Raw genomic sequence first — 20,413 nt, 5'->3', positions numbered from 1 at the left:
TCTGTGGACACTGTTGGTCTGAGTTGGGTACAGAATGGCTGAGGCAGAACCATTCTTAGCAGGTGAGCTGCATTTGATATCTAAGTTATTAGAAAGTGTCTTCATCTATAATTTGATTATGACTTTTCCTCAGCTGGGAGGTGTTATCTTGTTCTATACGTTATCGGTTCTAAATCTAATCATTGTAGAATTTTTAAAAGAGTTGTGAAAAACAATAGCATTAGGTACTCTACCAACACTGATAGAAAAAACTTGGCTGAAGAGCTTGTCATTACAGAAGTAGAATACTGGAGAGCGTGTATTTAAATGCCAACCTGCAGAAGCAAAGGGCCAGTTGATGGTTTATGTTAGTATCAGGAATGTACTAAATCCTAAAGAGATTGACCATTTATTTTGGTAGCCATCTCATTTGAAGGTTCTTAAAACTAGCAAGAATCTAGAATGTTACTTTGACTTGGTGCTCTTCAGATTCCATCTTCGGAGCTTTTAATTTCACCACACCTGACCTAAATGGTTTAAATTAACACATTGTATGTTTTGCAATTAAGAGAATGTGCCATTAAGCCACTAGTCTTGGTGAAGCATATTGTGATTTAGACTGATTATCCTCCAAATTTAAAGATCTTGATTTTATTCTGGAAAAAAGTTCTTACATGATATTTTATATTATTTCATAACATTTTCGAATATTTACGATGTCAGTCATATAAACAGTGGTTGGGAACTTAACATAAGCTCCATGTTCAATGTTAGGTGACCAAAGCAATAAGGGGGTTTTGCCTTCAAGTACTGCATTGTCTGAGGAGGCAGGGTGTGTGCAGCAAAATATAACTAATGCCAAGTCACTGTGATAAGTACCACTTGAAATGAGGATCTTGGTACTTGCTGTTCCCCCTGAAGTGCTCTGGCTGTAAATAAATCATCCTTAAGGATGGTGCTCAATTGTCACCTCCCCTATAAACTTTTCCCTGACCGTGTATTTAAAAATAGCACAAACATCCCTCCTCTGCATTCCTTATGCTCCTTGCCTGCTTTATATTCTCCTTAACATCTACTGGCATCTGATTTTATCTTCTTTTTCAGTCTCATCTCACTAGAACAAACTGAGGGCAGGGTATTTTTGTTTACTACTTTATCCCCAGGGTCTAGAACAGAGCCTGGCATTTGGTAAATGGTCACTAAGAAATATAAAAATGAATGGATAGTTGGGACAGACAATTCAGAAAAGAATTGCTTACGCTAGAGGAGAAAAGAATTGCTTAAACTTGGAACAAAAAGACGTAGCCTCAGTGTTAGCCAGAAGGAAGACCTCAGGCATCCCAGACAGTTGGCAAAATCGTGACGAATTTGCCTCCTGTATCTTAAGGACCTATTTTGTTTAAGCACTGTCTGTGATTGGTATAAAGTCACTTTTTCAGATACTTTGGAACTTATTTTACAAGTCAAACTAAGTATCAAAAGTTCTTACTATTTGTGATTATTACCAGTGATGTATCCACATCTCTGTTGTGATGTCATCAAATCACCTCAGGTGAAGGACAGAACTTTAGCTATCTTGTAACTTTACTGTTAGATTATCAGTACTTTTATGTTGCTTCTGTGTGCTGACATTAGTATGTTTTATCCAGCTTGTTTGTTCCAGTTAAAGGTCAGAAGAAGGTAGAACTTCTAATGGCCTTATGGAGAATGTATAATAAAACAAACATACCCGCTATTCAAGTTAAGAAGTAGAACAAGTTATTCAAGTTAAGAAATAGAACACAGAAGCCACCTATAGGTGGCTTGAATAAATCCTCAATTTATTCAGTTTTTTCTTTCCGTGGGTAACTTTTATGAATTATCTGGACTTTTATATTAATCATCACCTGCATGGCATCCCTGTAAACACAGTATCTTGTTTTGAGCAACTGAGAAGCACAAATCTAGCTCAATGAGGGAAGTAATTGCTACTGTTTGATCAAGGCATCCTTGAGAAGATGAGCTGAATAGTTTCTGAGTCTGACTTCAGCTCTTAGAGTTTACAAGAGCCCCATGTGTGGTGATGTCAGTGAGCCAGGTGATGAGTGAGTCCTGGGAACACAAGTGACCATAGTTGAAGCATCCTGAATCTCCTGCCAAACTAGGCTTAGCAATTGTATGCTCATTTTATATTTTATGCTTCCATACTTATGACCTCTCTCTGTCTCTGAAGAGATGAGTGCAGAACTTTTCTGTGGAGTGAAATGAGTATCCTCAGCTTATCTAGACGTGAGTATGAAGGGTGAGAAGGCACTTCGCTGGGATTTCGTCAAGCAAGCCAAGTATAGAACAGAATGAGAGCCAGATATATATAGGACATGCTATCCTCAGATCACAAAGGCAGTGAATATCTAGGTTATGACAGCCTTCAGCATGTCTGTGTCTTTAGTCCCACTCCTCCGGTCTGAACTGGTTGCTTCTCTAGTTCTGGTGCCCAGCTGTTATCCTGGGAATCCCCTTCTCTCCTCTACTGAATGGCTATTTGCTGTATCTTTTAATCACCTTGTTGTGGAGTATATCCTCCAGTAATTCTTGAGACAGAGTACATGGGATGTAAACTTTTTGAAAGCTTGCACGTCTGGAAATGTGTTCTACCCCCATATTTGATTGATAGCTTGGCTGGGTATAAAACTGTGGGTTGTAAATAATTTTCCCTCAGAAGTTTAGAGAATTTTTCCCCACTTATTTCCATTTTTACTATTTGTAAATCTGAAGCCATTCTCACTCCTTATACTTTGTATGTTACTTTTTTTTCCTCTAAGTAGGATCTCTGTCTTCAGTGTTCTGAAATTTGACAATATTTATTGTTCTAGACATATTTTCATTTGTGTGGGTGTCCTCTCAAATAGGAGGCTCATGTCCTTTCACTTCTGGAAATAGTTTAAAATTATTTTTACTTTCTTCCTTGCATTTTCTCCTTTTGTCTTCTGAGCTCCTATTTGGAGTAGGACCTCCTGGACCTCCTAATTTGCTTATGTTTCTCTCCATTTCTATGCCATTTCACTCTACTTTCTGGGAGATTTCCCTAATTCTATCTGCCAACCTACTGTTGAGTTTTTAATTTCTAAGAGCTTTAATTTTCGTTTAAATTTCTCTTTTGTTTACTTTGGGCTTACATGCTAGAGATTTTCCTCAGATCTTTGGAAATTCCTGTCTGTTTGTTCATGATTAAGATTGGAGGACGAGAACACTAGGAACTCTGGATGGGTTACATTGGTTGATTTTGAGCTTTTTTTTTGTAGGGTGGTCTGGGTGAGCTGTTTGGGAATCTTCCCAATGTCAGTATCTTTAGCTCTTTCTCCATGGAATGATTATATTCCCAGGGAAGCTTCCATCCTGCCTTGAGAGTAAGGGTCTGGCAGGCAGAATTCTGTGAGCCAAGTAGAGGAAGGTGGGTGTGGGATATTCTGTGCTTCCAGCATCACTGATCATGAGATTAATCACTAGATTATATACATACACACACACTTGTGTGTGTGTGTATGTATATATGTGTATACATATACAGTTAATCCTCATTAATCATGGAATCTCTATTTGCAAATTCACCTCCTCACTAAAATTTGTAACCCTACATCAATATTCATGGTGCTTTCATGGCCATTCACAGATATGACACATACCCGTTAAAAAGTTGAGTCAACCAACACACATGTTCCCAGCTAAGGTAGAGCAAGGTGATGCTCTGCCTTCTTGTTTCAGCTGTCCTACTATAAACAAGCGTCCTTTTTATGGTCTGCTTCGTGCCATGCTTTTCATAATTTTGCACTTTTTCTTGGTGATTTCACTGTTTAAAAGGCTCCCAAGCATAGTGTTGAAGGGCTGTCTAATGCTTCTAAGTGCAGGAAGGCTGTGATATGCCTTATGGAGAAAATATGTCTATTAGATAATCTTCATGCAAGCGTGCATTATAGTGTGGTTGGCCGTGAATTCAGTATTACTGAATCAACAATGTATATATTTAAATAAGGTATCTTTAAACAAATTCATAAAACAAGGTTGTGTGTTGATATACAAATCCATTTGTATAGTGCATTATTTGAGAGTAATGAATGAGTCAGTATTTGTTCATTTAGTGCTTGCAGGGATTTATGGAATGTAACTAGCACAAATAATGAGACTCAACCATGTATACGTGTATATACATCTGTATCTGCCTACCCATGTCTTCAGCTGTGCCTCATGTTGACTCATGCACAGACCTCCTCTCATCCTTTCTGGAGAGTAGACTTCTGCTAGAATTGGAGAAAGACAATCACCCAGGGGCTGTGGGATGAAGGGGGGCGTTCTAGGAATCTTCACTTCTTTTTAGAAAACTTTCTCCCTGATATTTTAGCAATCTCTTCTTCCTCCTCTTCACATATCCTGCCCCTGTGTGAGAGGTATGTGCTGCTCCAGGGGTTTCTGTGATTTTGAAGGGCTCTGCAGTGTAAATCTGGAAGGTTCTCAGTTTTTTCTACCATCAGCCTGGGAAGTGGATTTTGATGTAGTTTTATGTCCTCCAGGTTGGCTACCATGGTCCATCAGCTTTCCAGATTCCAGTTTTTTATTCTTGTCCTCTTTCCTCCCTGTCCTGGTCCTCTATGTTTCTACATCCCTTTACTGTAGTGTTTTGGGGGAAAGCAAAAATAAGATGGAATGTTCTCTTTGCCATCCTAACTCATTAGTCTCAGTTCCTTTTTTTATAAGTCATGTTCCTGAGATAATAAGTTTCAGCTAGTATGCCACCCCCTTTGCCATAAGGCCCTGGAAGATGTCAATATTGCTAATATTTGCATGTCCTGGACTGCAAAGGACTTAAAAAGAGTTTCTTGACTCACTGACAGCTAAATGAGAAAATGTCTTCCTTTTTCGTTCTCTGTAATGCCTTTATAAGGAAATATGGATTGGTAGGTATCTCTACAAAGCATTCTTAACTTCCAGCTCAGAAAGAGAATGTCTAGTCTCAAGTAGAATTTCTTCCAATTTCATTACAGCCGTAATCCTCTCCAGGTTTCTTATAAAATTTTTGAACTGAGATCTTTGTAATGCTTATTTTTTCATTGTTAACATACTAAACAAAACTGTTGATCACTTCCAGATCACTTTCCTCATTTTAAAAATTGTCTTAAGATTATGAACCAATGTATAAAAACAATAGCCACTTTAATAGTCTACTGAGACTCCAATTAGAGAGGGTAAAGTTAGAAATAGCTAAGTTAATACACATTGTTTTAGAATCTTTTCTATCAAAGGGGTTTTTTTAATGTCATTCTTTTATTTTTTAACAGCAATGCATAATCTTTATAGAAAAATGGAAAATTTAGGAAACTAAAGAAATAGTCACCTTTTTTCTTACCACTCAGAGGTAATTACTATATATTAAATGTGTAGTGTGTGTGTACCATGTATATGTGTATATATCCTTCCAGTCTCTATTTGTAAATAAAATTTTCCATGTTATCCTCCCACGAATCATTGTTAATGACCACATTCTCATTCACTCATTGGCAACCTACTTCGTAAAGGCCAGAAAGTATAATTCTTGGCTTTGCAGGTCATAAGGTCTCATACTCAACTCTGCTGTTGTAGCACGAAAACGACAGTAGATATTTTATAAACAAACAAAGGGGCCTGGCGGTGTACCATTACAACTTTATTTACAAGATCACGCAGCCTCTGATTGGGCCCACTGGCCACAATTTGCCAACCCCTAGATATGTAAACTTTTAATTTTGACATAATTCATGAAAAGTTGCAAAATATTACAGAGAGATTCCTGCACTCCTTATCCAGTTTCCCCCAAGTTACATCTTCACTACAGTACAGTGTAAGTACCAGAAAGTTTGCATTGGTATAAGGAGTGTTTATAGTTCCATACCATGTTATTACAGGCATAACCACCACCGCAGTAAAGATACAGAACTGTCCCGTCACCCAGAGGTCTTCCTCATTCCACCTCCGTATAGTCACAGCCACCTCCCTCCCTGACCATCCCTACCTCTTAGCAGTCACTAATCTCTTTTCCCCCTCAAACTTGTCATTTTGAGAATATTTTACAAATGGAATCATACACTATGTGACTTTTTGAGATTAACTTTTTTCACTCAGCAATGAGATTGAGTCAGTTTGTGGCATGTATCGGTAGTGTTCCTTTCTATTGCTGAGCTGTGTTCCAGGGTATGGATATAGCACAGCTTGTTTAACCATTCACCTATTGAAGGGCATCTTGGTTGTTTCAAAAGATTCTTTTAAGGTTCTGTTGATCTCTGTGTTTGGTTCTCCATGTTCCCTTTCTTCCTCACTGTCAAGCTTCCAAGTTGAATGTGGTTCAGAATGTGGTGGTCCATCTATCTCAGGTATTCAATTGAGTCTTATTGTATCTGTCATTATTTCAAACGCATTGAATTCAAAACTTACTGATTTAAACCAAAGGTCATTGATCCTCCAGGGGCTTCCATTTGCTTTGCAGGTTAGTAGTGATACAGTGTCTTTCTATTTATGGTGATCATTGAGTAAATAGTCTTAATACTTGTAGAGACAGAGACTCAAGTTTGAGTCTCATTGTTACTACTTACTACCTGTTGTCCTCAAGAAGTCACCTAACCTTGAACCTTCATTTTCTTATCTGTTAAAAAAAAAAGTATCAACCCTATTTCATAGGATTGCTGTGAGGAGTTAAATGAGATTACATAGGAAAAGTGTTTGGGGAACAGGAAATCACCCTACAAATGTTACAGTAATAGTCATAAAAGTAAATCATCCTTCATTAGTATTTTAGAAAAAAGTAGCAGTTTTGTAATTAGGATGAGTAGCTTTTATTAATGAGTAAGTATGTGGAGAGGTGGGATATCCTTGCTGGAAAAAAAAAAAAAAAAAATTAAGACCCAGTTCTTATAAAGTTAGAAGGCCAGAAGAACAGAGAGGAAGAGTGGTATTTCTGTATGCTGTAATGGATGACCTGTGCTGCAAATATAATACCATCTGGCAGATGTGAGAAGAAATCATTTAAATCAACAGTGTCTGTAATGAGCTACCATCTGATTCCTGTTAATCAGGCCTTCCTTTTTCAAACCGTCTTCCCATGGTTTCCATGACCCTGTTCTCTCCTGCTTCTCCTTCTGGCTTATCATCATCATCTTCTTGGCCCTTAAATATGGAGTTCCCTGGGGATCATCCCTGTACTTCTCTTTCCATGACCTCTTCCCTGGCAATATCATGCCTTTACATCACTCTCCAAACAAAGCCTACATCTGTGTCTCTAGCCCTGACCTCCCTCATTTCCATCCTGCTGGCTGGATGACTCTATCTCAAACTCAGTATTTCCAAAGCTGAGGTCATTTTTCTTACAAGATGGCCCTTCTTTTCGAATTCTTTATTTCTATCCATAGTTCTACCATCTTCTCAGTCCCTCAGCATTCTTCTCTCTGTCACCTCCCAACTCCCCCCACATCTAGTCATCTTATTGATTCTTTGACCACAGTTTCTCCCATTTCCTCTTTCCATTTCAGGCCTACATCTTCTGCCTTTTAACTAATATCCCACTTTCCATCCTCACCACCATCCATTCATCCCTCCTCAGCTTTGTCACATAAATCTTCCACAGCTCTGTTCAGGTTCTTCCTACTCAGTGTCCTTGATTGTTCGCCTTGTTTGTAGAATAGAGCCCAAATGGTTAGTCTAATACAAAATCTTCTGCATGATCAAACTGCTTTTTTAATCTTATATACTCAACTCCAGATGGACTGAAAGGCAGTAATATGAAACAAAACTCTTATTTTTCAGAATTCCACAATGGTTTGCTTTTCTAACTTCATGTAAAGTAATTTATGGGCATACTTTCCTTTTCTATGCTGGACCCATGTATGGTTTCTCTCAGTATTCCCACAGAGTTACATACGGCAGGCGTTTAATTATTTATTGAATGATTGGTCCTATGGTAGAAACTCAATTCTTGTTTGACCCATACATGTAACAAGTAATTATTGAGAACCTTACTGTGGGTCAGGTACTTTGAGGCATTGGGATATAGTGGGCACAGTCAGTCAGTTTTTTTTTTTTAATTTGAGTTTATTCTTCATTTAACTTGGAAAACACTACAATAATTGAATATTTAAAAAACGGCAACAGCAAGTAGTGAGCATATTATGATTGTAGGCCTTCACTCATTCTCTACTGCATATAAAACATCAGCAGTGAATGTTCTTCACAGGCCCCATAAAGAGATCCTGCACTAAGCACCACCCTTGGGATGGTGTTCATCATTCTCATGTGCTTCTCCATTGTATTGGCTCTGTCTTTCCTGATTTGGAGCAAAGCCCACCAATTCTACTTGGTCCATTTCATCCTCTTCTACTTCCTTCCTCTCAGGTAGGAGTTTTTCCGGCAAAGAGATTTATCAAGAGAGAGAAAGCCATTCTCAGGAAAGTTTACCTTAAATTCAATGACTAGGCAACCCTTTTCATACTGTCCATGATAAAATGGCATGCCTTCATTTAGCACATACATGGCCTTACATTCTAGTAGCAGTCTTAAAAGATGTTACCATTGGATTATTTATGACTTCATACTAGGGTATCAACTTTGTACTTATGTCTAAAGCTAAGCTATCAGGCAGTTAGTTTAAGAATATATTAAATATTAAATAATTATACTCTAGTTGCCTGAAGCATATGGAATTTATCTGTTCAGTGAAGTGAGAAGTCTAGGTTAGGAGAGGAAAACGGGTGAGTTTTACAAAGGATCTTCCTAATAGAAGGAAGTAGTTGGAGAGGGGGAAAGAGAGTGAGGATATCAAGCTATTGAGGTCTCCTCCAGTTAATCATTTCTTCTCGGGCAGGCAATTCTGTGAAATTAACATAATGTGCTCTTGGATCCTATACAGATGGCAATCAGGAATTATTTCCCTGTGAAGTCTGTGGAAGACGCTTTGCAGCAGATGTTCTGGTAAACATAAAGACATTTTGTAGATGTGTTTCATTGGAGTTAAATGAACTGTCAAGTCAGTGAGGAGGCCACAGTGGCAAAGATTAAAGACAGATGTGGAGGGAAAGCAAGGGGAGAAAAGTACATAACCTATGGCTGGCAGGCCCAGAGGACACTTAAGCAGATCAGTGCTGCCCCATTCAAAAGGGAACTTATTAAACATGGTCCTCTTACTAAAAGGAAGCCAGATGAAAGTATCTTGGCACAGCTGATTGTCTCTTGAGAGGTTTTGGCTCTTTCGCCTTTTCTATAAGCATCAAAAATTCAAATTTTAAGGCCAAAGCACCAGGGAAATTAGCTAGTCAAGAGGAATGAACATTGAATTTGGAGCATCTGGAAACTTGGCTTTTAGCCTCAAATTTGTCACTAATTCTGACAAGTCCTTTAACCTCCCTCCGTTTCCTGCTTTGCCACGTATAAAGACAGAACTCTCTAGTTTCAGGGGTTTTATGTAATTTGAACAAAATGGATGTAAGGCTTGTTCCAAGACCTAATTGTTAATTAGATTCAAGCTAACTGCATGTCAGGTCCCCGGATTGATGCCTATAAAGTTGAATAAAAGCTTGATTTATTTCAAAATTAGGAAAACAGACAGGTAGTAGGCCCCCCATATTATGAAGGAGTTCCCAAGAAAAACGATTTAAAACAAAAATCTAAGATGATAATGAACTGTTGGGACATTTAGGTCAAAGAGACTTGTTTTGAACTTAAAGAATTTGGACTATAAACCTGACTACATTTGGGGCAAAAGACTACCAAATGAGGTTGTAGGTTTTATTACTGTGGGGAATTTAAAAGTGAAATATCTGTTCTAGTTAACCGCAGCTAGAGTTTGCTGGATCTAGAAGGGGAACTCCCAGGGCCTGTTGTATCCCAACAATCCACTAGGGAGCTGCCTTTGCTAACCCAGGACTGCACCCCATGAGAATGGATTTGAGACCTAGAAGGTACTGTTTGAAGAGGGATCACTAAATGCCAAGTATTCTTGGGTCCTCTTGAGTTTTACTTCATTGACCCATTTCTAGGCTACAAAGAGCATTTGATCAAGTGGTCTGCTCTCTCTCTCTCTCCTTCAGTTTAAAGTGGTATGGCTTGTTCTTAGCCAGGTGCAGTGATTTTCATGGAGCCTGTATTTTTTGGGTCTGGACAAAGCAACTGTCTAAGTGATAGCTGTTGTGAGCTACATGACCACCAAGGAAGAGGACTTAAGAGTGGAAGGCAAAGATCCTGGCATAATCCCATAGTGGTGCAGTGCAGACTTTATAAAAATGGTACACAGGCAAAGCTCTGCGTGCTGGCTCCCTGGTTTTTTTTTTTACCAGAAATGCTGAGTACTTAGAGGTCTACTGCCTGGAGTAGTTTTCTCTGCCGATTGTCTTATAAGTATTGTAATATTTTAAAATTTAATATTATAAGCTTAGATTTGCTCTAAAATAAATGACTTCATGAATGTGAAATGTTTGGACACACTAAGGGAAAATGTCTTCATAACTTAAATGGAATTGGTGTATTTTTCATTCGTGGTATGGTTGTCCCAGTTGTTTCTTGCAGATGTTCTCAAATATTTCTTTGAAACCTCTCCACTCCTTTTCAGGAGTTAAGTGGTTTGATTTGCTGTGTGTAGAAAAGTAACCCAGTTAAACTCAATTTTGAAATGTTGAGTGATAAGAAGAGTTTTTCTGAGAAGGTTCCACTGGTAAGAAGCTAAGTTTCCCCTTGCTGTATGCAAAGAGTTCCTTCAAAATGATGGGAAAACAATGTTAAGGTTATTGGGACTCAATTCCTGGATGACGTGCTTTTGGAATTTAAGAGCAGTGAAGGCAGGAAACAGAATAGAAGAAATAAGAAAAGTTCCTTGGCTTCAGTGAGTACCTAGCCGAATATCAGAAATAATTTATGTCAACTTAAACTAGAAAGTTTGCCTTTTCGACATTATTTAATGCTTGGAACTATTCAATGAGCCCAAGTGATAGAGTTAAATATGTAAGACCAAATTTTAAGTAAGTTTCTTTAGCTGAAGAGGCCTTTTATTGACCTTGCCCAAACACAATATCTCGTTATGTGTAACATGGGTGAAGAGAGCCAGATGGATTTGCTCTGCTGTGATTTGAGAGTTAGAGAATGAACTTGGCTCTGAAGGTGCAACCCAGTCACTGCAGCAGGGGCTGCTTGAGTACACTGAGGCATTACGAACTTTGTGATTGTACATGTTAAAAATTTTAATCCCCACTCCTCCTTTTCTAGGAAAGGCATGGACCAATACGTAGAAAACTGTTCAACAAAAAGCGTAAACCTTTCAATTCCTTAGAACAAAGATTACAGGGCACTGACATTCCCACTGTGTGGAAGGCTCCTCAATCCAAGGTACTATCGATATCTTCCTTGCTGTTCTTGATTATCTCCTTCAGTACATTAAAGCCTTTTTCTGGCTCTCTGGTTTCATTTTTGCTTGATAATGCAGTGTAATGTCATGTAAGTATAATCCACCTTTACTGTTTTCTTTTTAATCATGCTCACTTAGATTTCCAAATGTATTTCAGATACTTTCCAGATGTGGCAAAAAAATCTCGTTTATATTTTCATTAGAGTAGCATTAAATCCAGCAATTAACTTGGAAGACAGTCATTTTTAATCTTACATTTAAGTCTTCCTTTAAAGTTTTGTAATTTCTTTGTTTTCCTGATTGTTATTTTGTGTTTTCCCTCACTATTGTGGCTTGCAAATTTTATTACTGTATTTTCCAAACCTCTTTTGGTACTTTTGGAAAACAAATTCTCTTTTTTCTCCAAATTTCACAGTTCTGTTTCTTGTAAGTTCAAATCCTAGCTTTAAAAAAAATTACAATGGTGAGATACATAGTCTAGGTTAGTATACGTTTTATTTTTTTATAGCCTCAATCCATGAGAAAATCTAACTGGAGACAACAACATGAAGACTTCATTACTGCGATTCGATCAGCAAAGCAGTGTACACTAGCCATTAAAGGAGGCCGGCCTCTCCCACCTCCACCCCCTCCGTCCATCAACCTAGGTGTGTGTCCAGTTTGGTTTGCTTTTGACATTTTACACTTAACCAATTGAGGCTATGCTTGATTTTTGGCCTAGTCATTATGCCTTCCTCCTATAAACTCTAAAATTAACAATAGTAATTAAATTATATAAAAGTAAATTTATCATAAAATTTATATTATCCTATTTTTTTCAATTCTGTGTAAAGATTCTGTGTTTCCTTCTAACTCTACCTCAACATGAGTGCACCACTGTACCCAGTGTCATGGCATTACAGAACTCCAGGGGATGCCCCTCACATCCTGGTTTATGAGAACGGAGCTGGGCAGAGCAGTTTAAGCAGTTCTGTAATAGCTCCATAGCATCAAATACCCACAGCTCTTTTAATTTTTTGAGATAAAAATATAAAATCACCATTTTAACCATTTCAAGTTGTACAGTTAGTGGCCCACAGCTTTTTTACCCTCAGCTTTTTATTTTGAACATTTTCAAATACACAGAAAAGAGGAAGGAATAGTACAATGATCACTCATATACCTTCCACTTAAATTTGACAATTTGGACATTATTGTCATATTTTTTATCTCTTTCTCTTTTTTTTGTGAGGGGGCATAAATATTTAAAAGTAAGTTTTAAACATCATCACACTTTACCCATAACTATTTCACCATGCATTTCTTAAGTACATTTTTCTGCATAACCACAATACTATTATCACACTAAATATATGAAGTCATATTTTCCCAGTTATCTTAAGAATGTCTTTTGAAGCTCTCTCCTCACCACTCAGCCACAATCCAGGATTCAGTCAAGGTTCATGCATTGTCTTTTGTTGTCTCTTTAGTCCCTTTTAATCCTGCACAATACCCCTGCCAGGCCACTTATCTTTTAGAATGTCTCATGTTCTGGATTTGTCTGCTTTTTAAGTCATATTAATTAACATTTAACTTGTTTCTCCATCCCCTGTCTTTTTGTAAATTAGAAATTAGGTCCAGAGGCATGATTAGATTAATGTTAACACGAATCCCTTATCAGGTATAGGATTTTCAGATATTTTCTCTCATTCTGTGGACTGTCTTTTCACTCTCTTGATGGTACCTTTGATGCCCAAAAGTACTTTGATGAAGTCCAGTTTACCTATTTTTTTGTTTGTTGCCTAGCTTTTGATGTCAAATACTGCAGTATCTTGAAGTCTTTCCCCTGTGTTTTTTATTCTAACAGTTTTTATAGTTTTAGCTCTTATATTTAGATCTTTGATCCAAGTAATTTTTGAATGTGGTATAAAGTAAGATCATTGGAAGTTGGATATCTAGTTTTACATGTGGTACCTTTCTCAGCACTATTTGTTGAAAAGACTGTACCTTCCCCATTGAAAGGTCTTGGCACACTTATCAAAAGTCAATTGACTATATATATGAAGGCTTATTTCTAGGCTCTTTATTCTATTCCATTTTTCTATATGTCTATCTTTATACCAGTACCACACTGTTTTGATTACTATAGCTTTGTAGTATGTTTTGAAATCAGGAAGTGGAGAGTATTTTAAGATTATTTTGGCTATTTAGAAACTTTGAGATTCCATATGAATTTTTAGGATGGGTTTATTTTTCTATTTCTGAAAATGCCATTGAGTTTTGATAGGGATTGCATTAAATCTGTACATCACTTTGGGCATAGTTGTCATCTTAACAATATTGTCTTCCAGTCCGTGAACATGGAATGTCTTTCCATTCATTTACGTCCTCTTTAATTTCTTTCAGCAGTGCTTTGTAGTTTTCAGTGTATGAGTCTTTTGCCTCTTTGGTTAAATTTATTTCTAAGTACTTTATTCTTTTGATGTTATTGTAAATGGAATTGTTGACTTTCTTTTCAGATTGTTAGTGTATAGACGTACAGGCAATTTTTGTGAGTTGATTTTGTCCTGCAATTTTGCTGAATTTTGCTTATTAGCTCTAACAGTTGGTTTCTGGTGTGGAATCTTTAGGGTTTTCTACATATTTGATTATGTCATTTGTGAACAGAGATAATTTTACCTATTCCTCTCCTATTTGTATGCCTTTTATTTCTTTTTTGTGTCTAAACCTTCTGGCTAGAACTTCCAATATCATGTTAAATAGCACTGGTGAAAGCAGACATCCTTGTCTTGCTTTCCATTGAGTATAATGTTAGCTGAGGGTTATAAATGACTTTTTAAAGTGTAAGTAATAACATGGGTATTATAACATTTGGAAGTGATATGTATGAAAATAATAGGATAAGGTTGAGTGAGGAAAATGAATGTATATTGTTGAAAGGTTCTTATGGTATACATGAATAGGTATAGCATTGTTTGAAGATAGAGTATTATATCATAAAGATCCCTATTAATAAGCCCTAGAGTAAACATTCAAAAATATTGATGTATAGCTAATAAGACAATACATAGACTGGAGATAAAATGGAAAAAAATTCAATCTAAAAAAAGACAGGAAAAGAGGAAAAAAGGAACAAAGACCTGGTAGGGTAAAAACAAATAGCAAGATGATAGATTTAAACCTAACCATATGGACAATTGCATATAAATGACCTAAACACTTAGGATAAAGTGCAGAGATTGTCACACTGAATAATAAAGCAAGGTCCAATTATATGCTTTCCACAGAAACACACCTTAAATATAAAGACACAAATAAGCAAGCCAGGCAGGTGACAAAATGAGGTGGGCCTAGAGAGGCTACACCCTCCCTAAGGGACAGCTGCTCCTGCCTCAGCACACAGCTGCCTCAAAGGAACGCACACCCAAGGTTGCTGGGTCTGATTTCTCAAAGGATGGCAGGAATGCAGACTTCCTTATTTATAAATATCAGAAACTCAATTTTTTAGAAGCTTCAGGTTTCAGTCTCTGAGATTAGAAGTCAGGAGGTCATTTTACTTGGAGAGGTGGGGACAACTAGGAGGCAACTCAAGGGGGATTGGTGGGAACTCTCTGTGTCTTGATCTGGGCTGGTTTCACGGGTGTGCACAGTTTGTGAGCATTTCATGGAGCCGTACACTTATGATTTGTGCTTTTCCTCTGGATAAAAAGAGAAATAAATACCAGCAGTGTCTGAACAATTGTAGATTGACATGTTAAGCACAGGAAAAGATAGATATGCATTCAAATAATAATCATAAAACTGGAGTAGCTAATACTAATATCAGGAAAAGTAAACTTCAGGGCAAGTATTATTAACAGAGATAATAATTAAAAAGATATATTCATCAAGAAGACCTATCAGTCTGAAATGCTTGTAACATTTTGACCCAATTAACATCTATAGCTATAGTGTGATACACAGCAACAGCAGAGTATAATTGTTATCAAGTACACATGTAACGTTCAATCAAGATAGGCCATGTGCAGGACCACAAAGTGGGTCTTAATAAATCTAAAAGGACTGAAATCATACAGACTATGTTATTTGACCACAACAGAATTAAATTAGAAATTAATGATGAAAATATATCTAGAAAACTCCTGAATATTTGGAAATAAATCATTTCTAAATACCCCATGGATCTAAGAAGAAAGAACAAGAAAAATTAGAAAATATTTTGAACTGAATGGTAATGAAAACATACCAAAATTTGTGGGATTCAGCTAAAGCAGTGCTTAGACGGAAGTTTATAGCTTTAAATGCTTATATTAGAAAAGAAAAAAGGTTTAAATCAATTGCCTTAAACTTCCTCTTTAAAAAGTTAGAAAAAGGGCTTCCCTGGTGGCGCAGTGGTTAAGAATCTGCCTGCCAATGCACGGGACACGGGTTCAAGCCCTGGTCCGGGAAGATCCCACATGCAGTGGAGCAACTGGGCCTGTGTGCCACGGCTACTGAGCCTGTGCTCTAGAGCCCGTGTGCTACAACTACTGAAGAGCCCATGCTCCACAACAAGAGAAGCCACCGCAATGAGAAGCCTGCACACCACGACACAGAGTAGCCCCCACTCACGACAACTAGAGAAAGCCCGCGCGCAGCAACGAAGACCCAATACAGCCAAAAATAAATAAATAAATTTATTTTTTAAAAAAAATTAAAAAAAAGAACAAATTACACCTAAATTAAGTAGAAGGAAGAAAATAGTAAATGTAATTCATCATATTAACAAAATATTTTTTAAAGCATGCGATCATCTCAGTAGCTACAGGAAAAAAGCCTGTGAGAAAATGTAATACCCATACATGTTGAAAAAAGAAAACTCTTAGAAAGGTAGAAATAGAAGGGAACTTCCTTTTAATAAAGGACATCTCTGAAAAATCTACAGCTAATATCACACTTAACGGTGAAAAGCTGAACAGTTTCCCACTGAATTTAAGAAAAAAGCAAGGATGTCCTTTCTGACCACTTCTGGTTAACACTATACTGGACATAGTACCCAGTGTAATAAGAAAAAATTATATATTTTATACACACATACATACATACACATAAATTTAAAGATTGGAGAGGAGGAAGTAAAACTATCCTTATTCACAGACAACATGATCATGAATGAGTAAATGTAGAAAATCTTATGAAACTACAAAAAAAGCTACTGAAATTAAAAGTTCCTTTAACAAGCTTTCAGGTTATAAGGTCAATATACACAAGTGAATTGTATTTCTATACACTAGGCATAAACAACTGAAAAAATGAAATGAAAAATGCCATTACAGTCATGTAAAAAACATGAAATACTTAGGCATATATTTAACAAAATATGTGTAAGACTTTTAAAAGGAAAACCACAACACATTGCTTAGAGGAATTAAAGAGGACTAAAATAGATGGAGAGATTTACCATTTTCGTGGTTTGGAAGACTCATGCATTGTGTTATGATGTCAGTTCTCCCCAGATTGATCTATGGACTCAATGTAGTTCCAGTGAAGATCCCTGCAAGTTTTCTTTGCCAAGCAGGAATTGACCAGCTGATTCTAAAATTACACAGAAATTCAAAGGATCTTGAATAGCCAGGATAGTTTTGAAAAAAGAATAAAATTGGAGGACTTACACTACCTGATGTCAAGACTTACTATAATGTTACAGTAATCATGGAAATTTGGTATTAATATATCAATTGAACAGAAAAGAGAATCTAAATATAGATCTCCCCCCAATCTATGGGCAGTTGATTTTTAACAAAAGTAATTCAACATGGGAAAGGATAGTCTTATACTATACACAAAAATTAATTCAAAATGAATCATTGACCTATAAAGTGCAACAACTATAAGATTTCTAGAAAAACCAAACATCTTTGATCTAAGAGTCAACAAAGATTTTTTAAGCAGGACACAAAATGCAGCAACAGGTTTTTAAAAAGGAAGTTGATAAATTGGGCTTCACCAAAATTAAAAACATTAGTTTTGAGAGACACCATTAGGAAAATGCAAAGGCAAGGTACAGGATAAGAAAATATTTATAATACATGTATCTGATGAAAGTCAAATATCAAGAATATATAAAGAAGTCTTATAACTCAATAATAAGTCAACCCAATAAGGAAAAGGCAAGAGATGTATTTGAACAGAACATCACAAAATAATGGTCATTAAGCATGTGAAAAGATACTCAGCATCATTTTCATCAGGGAAATGTAAATTAAAACCACAGTGAGGGGACTTCCCTGGTGGCACAGTGGTTGAGAGTCCGCCTGCCGATGCAGGGGACATGGGTTCGTGCCCCGGTCCGGGAAGATCCCACATGCCGCGGAGCGGCTGGGCCCGTGATCCATGGCCGCTGAGCCTGCGCGTCCAGAGCCTGTGCTCCACAAAGGGAGAGGCCACAACAGCGAGAGGCCCGCGTACTGCAAAAAAAAAAAAAAAACACAGTGAGATACCACTACGCACCCACTTGAATGGCTAAAATAAAAAACTGACAATACAAGTGATGGTTAAGATACGGAACAACTGGAACGCTCATATGCTGCTGCTGCTGCTGGGAGTCTAAAATAGTACAGCCACTTTGGTATTTTCTTAAGTTAAACATACACTTACCTATACAGTGATTCCACTCCTAGCTGTTTGTGCAAAAAATGGAAAACATGTCCTTAAAAAAGACTTACATATTAATGTTTATAGCAGCTCCATTTAAGTAGCATAAACTGAACATGACCATCAACAAGTGGATGGATAAACTGTGGAATATTTACAAAATGGAATACAACTGAACAGTAAGAAGAAAGTGCAACTATACATGCAGCACACCATGGATGCTGTCTTGTAGTAAGATATAGAAGAGGTAAAACTTATCTTTAGTGACAGGAAAATAGATCTTTGGTTGCTTGAGTCTGGGTTTGGGGGAATTATTGACTGAAAAGGGGCATGAAGGAACCTTTGGCGGTAATAGACTTGTTTCATATTTTAATTGGGGTGGTTACACAAATGTATGTATTTGTCAAAACTTTTCAAACTGTACACTTAAAATAGGTGCATTTTAATGCACATAACTTATTCCTCAAAGTTCATTCTAAAAAGTATAAAAAGGGAATTCTCTGGTGTTCCAGTGGTTAGGACTCCACACTTAAACTGTCGAGGGCGCGGGTTCGATCCCTAGTTGGGGAACTAAGATCTGAGATCCCGCAAGCCAAGTGTTACAGCCAAAAAATAAATAAATAAAATAAAAAGTAAAACAAAACCAAAGTGTAATACTATAAAAATCATCCGTAAAATAAATCATCTGAACTTCAGTACCAGAAAATACTCTCAATAATTGCTTCATTTTTGCTGGGTGCTTATGAAAATTAACTTGAAATCATGTGTTGTCTTAAGATGTTCCATAGAAAGATCTGTGGCTGTGATTTTGATAATACTTTAGCAACAAGCTTTGTATAATAAAAGCATCTTTTATGAGAACTACTTCATTTTAATAGCAGAAGCTGCAGGGTTGATGGCTACCTTCTAGTTCTTTAGTTGAATAGTGAAACCATGTCAGATGGTCTGCTGTGTGAATTTCTCTAATTTCCACATTGGATTTAAAATGTGGGGATTATTGTTTCTTTAAAATAAATAATTCCCTTTGTGTACAGGCCTCATCAAGTGTACAGTTTATTTTTCTGCCCTTTACATTTTTATGCTAAAATACAGTTTTATAATTAAATTCTTCCCTATGCCCTTATTATAATTTTATGCACCAAGCAAAATGATTACCTCCAATAGCACATTTTCATTACTATTCAATTATTTTGATTGTGGAGGGATTTTATATTAGCCCATATATTCTCCAGCTTAAATACTTAGAAAATTTATACAGATATTACTAGTATTATTAATCATATGGCCTAGTATGTATGAGTTTGCAAGTAATTTCCATTTTTTTTCCAGCATGATTCCTTATTTCATGGCTCAGTTTTTGTGACGTGCATATATTTATTCTAATCCTTACTGACTTAAGTAAGTTTGCCAATCATTCAACTTTCCAGGATTATGTGACAGTTTATGAGGGCAGTGATATAGAATATTTACAATTGGGATTTTCAGTGGTCCTGGGACATTTGGTCCATGTTTCACAGGGCTATGTAGACATGGGTACTCAACAAAGTGCTTGCATTTTTAAATGATGCTTGTTTTTCTACTTTAATCTTTTATGAGATACGGAATAAGACATTAAAAATCATTATCAGGAATCCCCTGGTGGTCCAGTGGTTAAGACTCCAAGCTTCCACTGCAGGGGGCACGGGTTCTATCCCTGGTCAGGGAACTAGGATCCCGCATACTGCATGGTGTGGCAAAAAATAAATTAATTAATAAATTAATTAGTTATAAATCATTATCTATTGAAATAGATAGCACATAGTGATTCTTATGACATCATTATTGATAGAGGAAGAGGTGACCCAGATTGAGACGAGGGTCGAACGTGTAGCTCAACCATGCTGTGTTCAAATTATTGTTGCAAGAAAAGAGTTTTTGCATTCTCAGTATATTTGATGTTCTCTTCCTCTGCCCCTAAAGTCTGGGCTTCGTGTTCCTCCTGTGGACTCCTGGAGGACCTAGTGCTTCCTCCTTTCAAAGCTTATTCCGCGGAGTGGTAATTGTCTGCTTCTTTACCTAGGCCTCTAGTCGTCTCTAAGATCTTTGTCAGCAGGGAAATACTACGCTTCAACTTGGTTTTCTCCACAGTGCATATAGTGCCAAACACACAGAAGGGCACAATGAATGAATGAACAAGTGGGATTAAGGAAGCAACACAGTCACTGCCATAATCACTGTCTTTGCCCAAACTGAGTCTGGTTTATGGTAGCAGCATTTCTGATATAAACCTTGACTTTTCAGCTGGTAAAACTGAAGAAATAACCCCTGAACCACGAACCCCGTTCTAGATGTTTTTCTGCACCATCGTAAATGAGTCCTGCATGATAATGGCACTTCCTATTTTAGTTTTCATAAGCAGTTTCTTTCCTGTTTGATAGTTGGAACACAACCTGGCTG

At 37.0% G+C, this 20,413-nt stretch overlaps 1 protein-coding gene across 1 annotated transcript in view; it reads left to right on the top strand.

The window, feature by feature from the left end:
• Positions 1 to 34: 34 nt before the first annotated feature.
• Positions 35 to 20,413, top strand: part of ZC2HC1B (zinc finger C2HC-type containing 1B) — a gene marked incomplete at both ends in the record, with an annotated part of 33,398 nt that continues 13,019 nt past the window's right edge. The window contains 4 exons of the mRNA XM_082855473.1: positions 35 to 62; positions 8,882 to 8,943; positions 11,227 to 11,346; positions 11,874 to 12,012. Coding sequence (XP_082711599.1) covers positions 35 to 62; positions 8,882 to 8,943; positions 11,227 to 11,346; positions 11,874 to 12,012 — 349 coding nt within the window. The remainder of the gene's footprint in view (positions 63 to 8,881; positions 8,944 to 11,226; positions 11,347 to 11,873; positions 12,013 to 20,413) is intronic.

This window comes from Leucopleurus acutus, assembly GCF_964270905.1.
Source record: "Leucopleurus acutus genome assembly, chromosome: 15".
Lineage (NCBI taxonomy): Eukaryota > Metazoa > Chordata > Mammalia > Artiodactyla > Delphinidae > Leucopleurus > Leucopleurus acutus.
The sequence above is the reverse complement of the archived record's forward strand: the minus strand, read 5'-3'. Positions and strand labels throughout refer to the sequence as shown.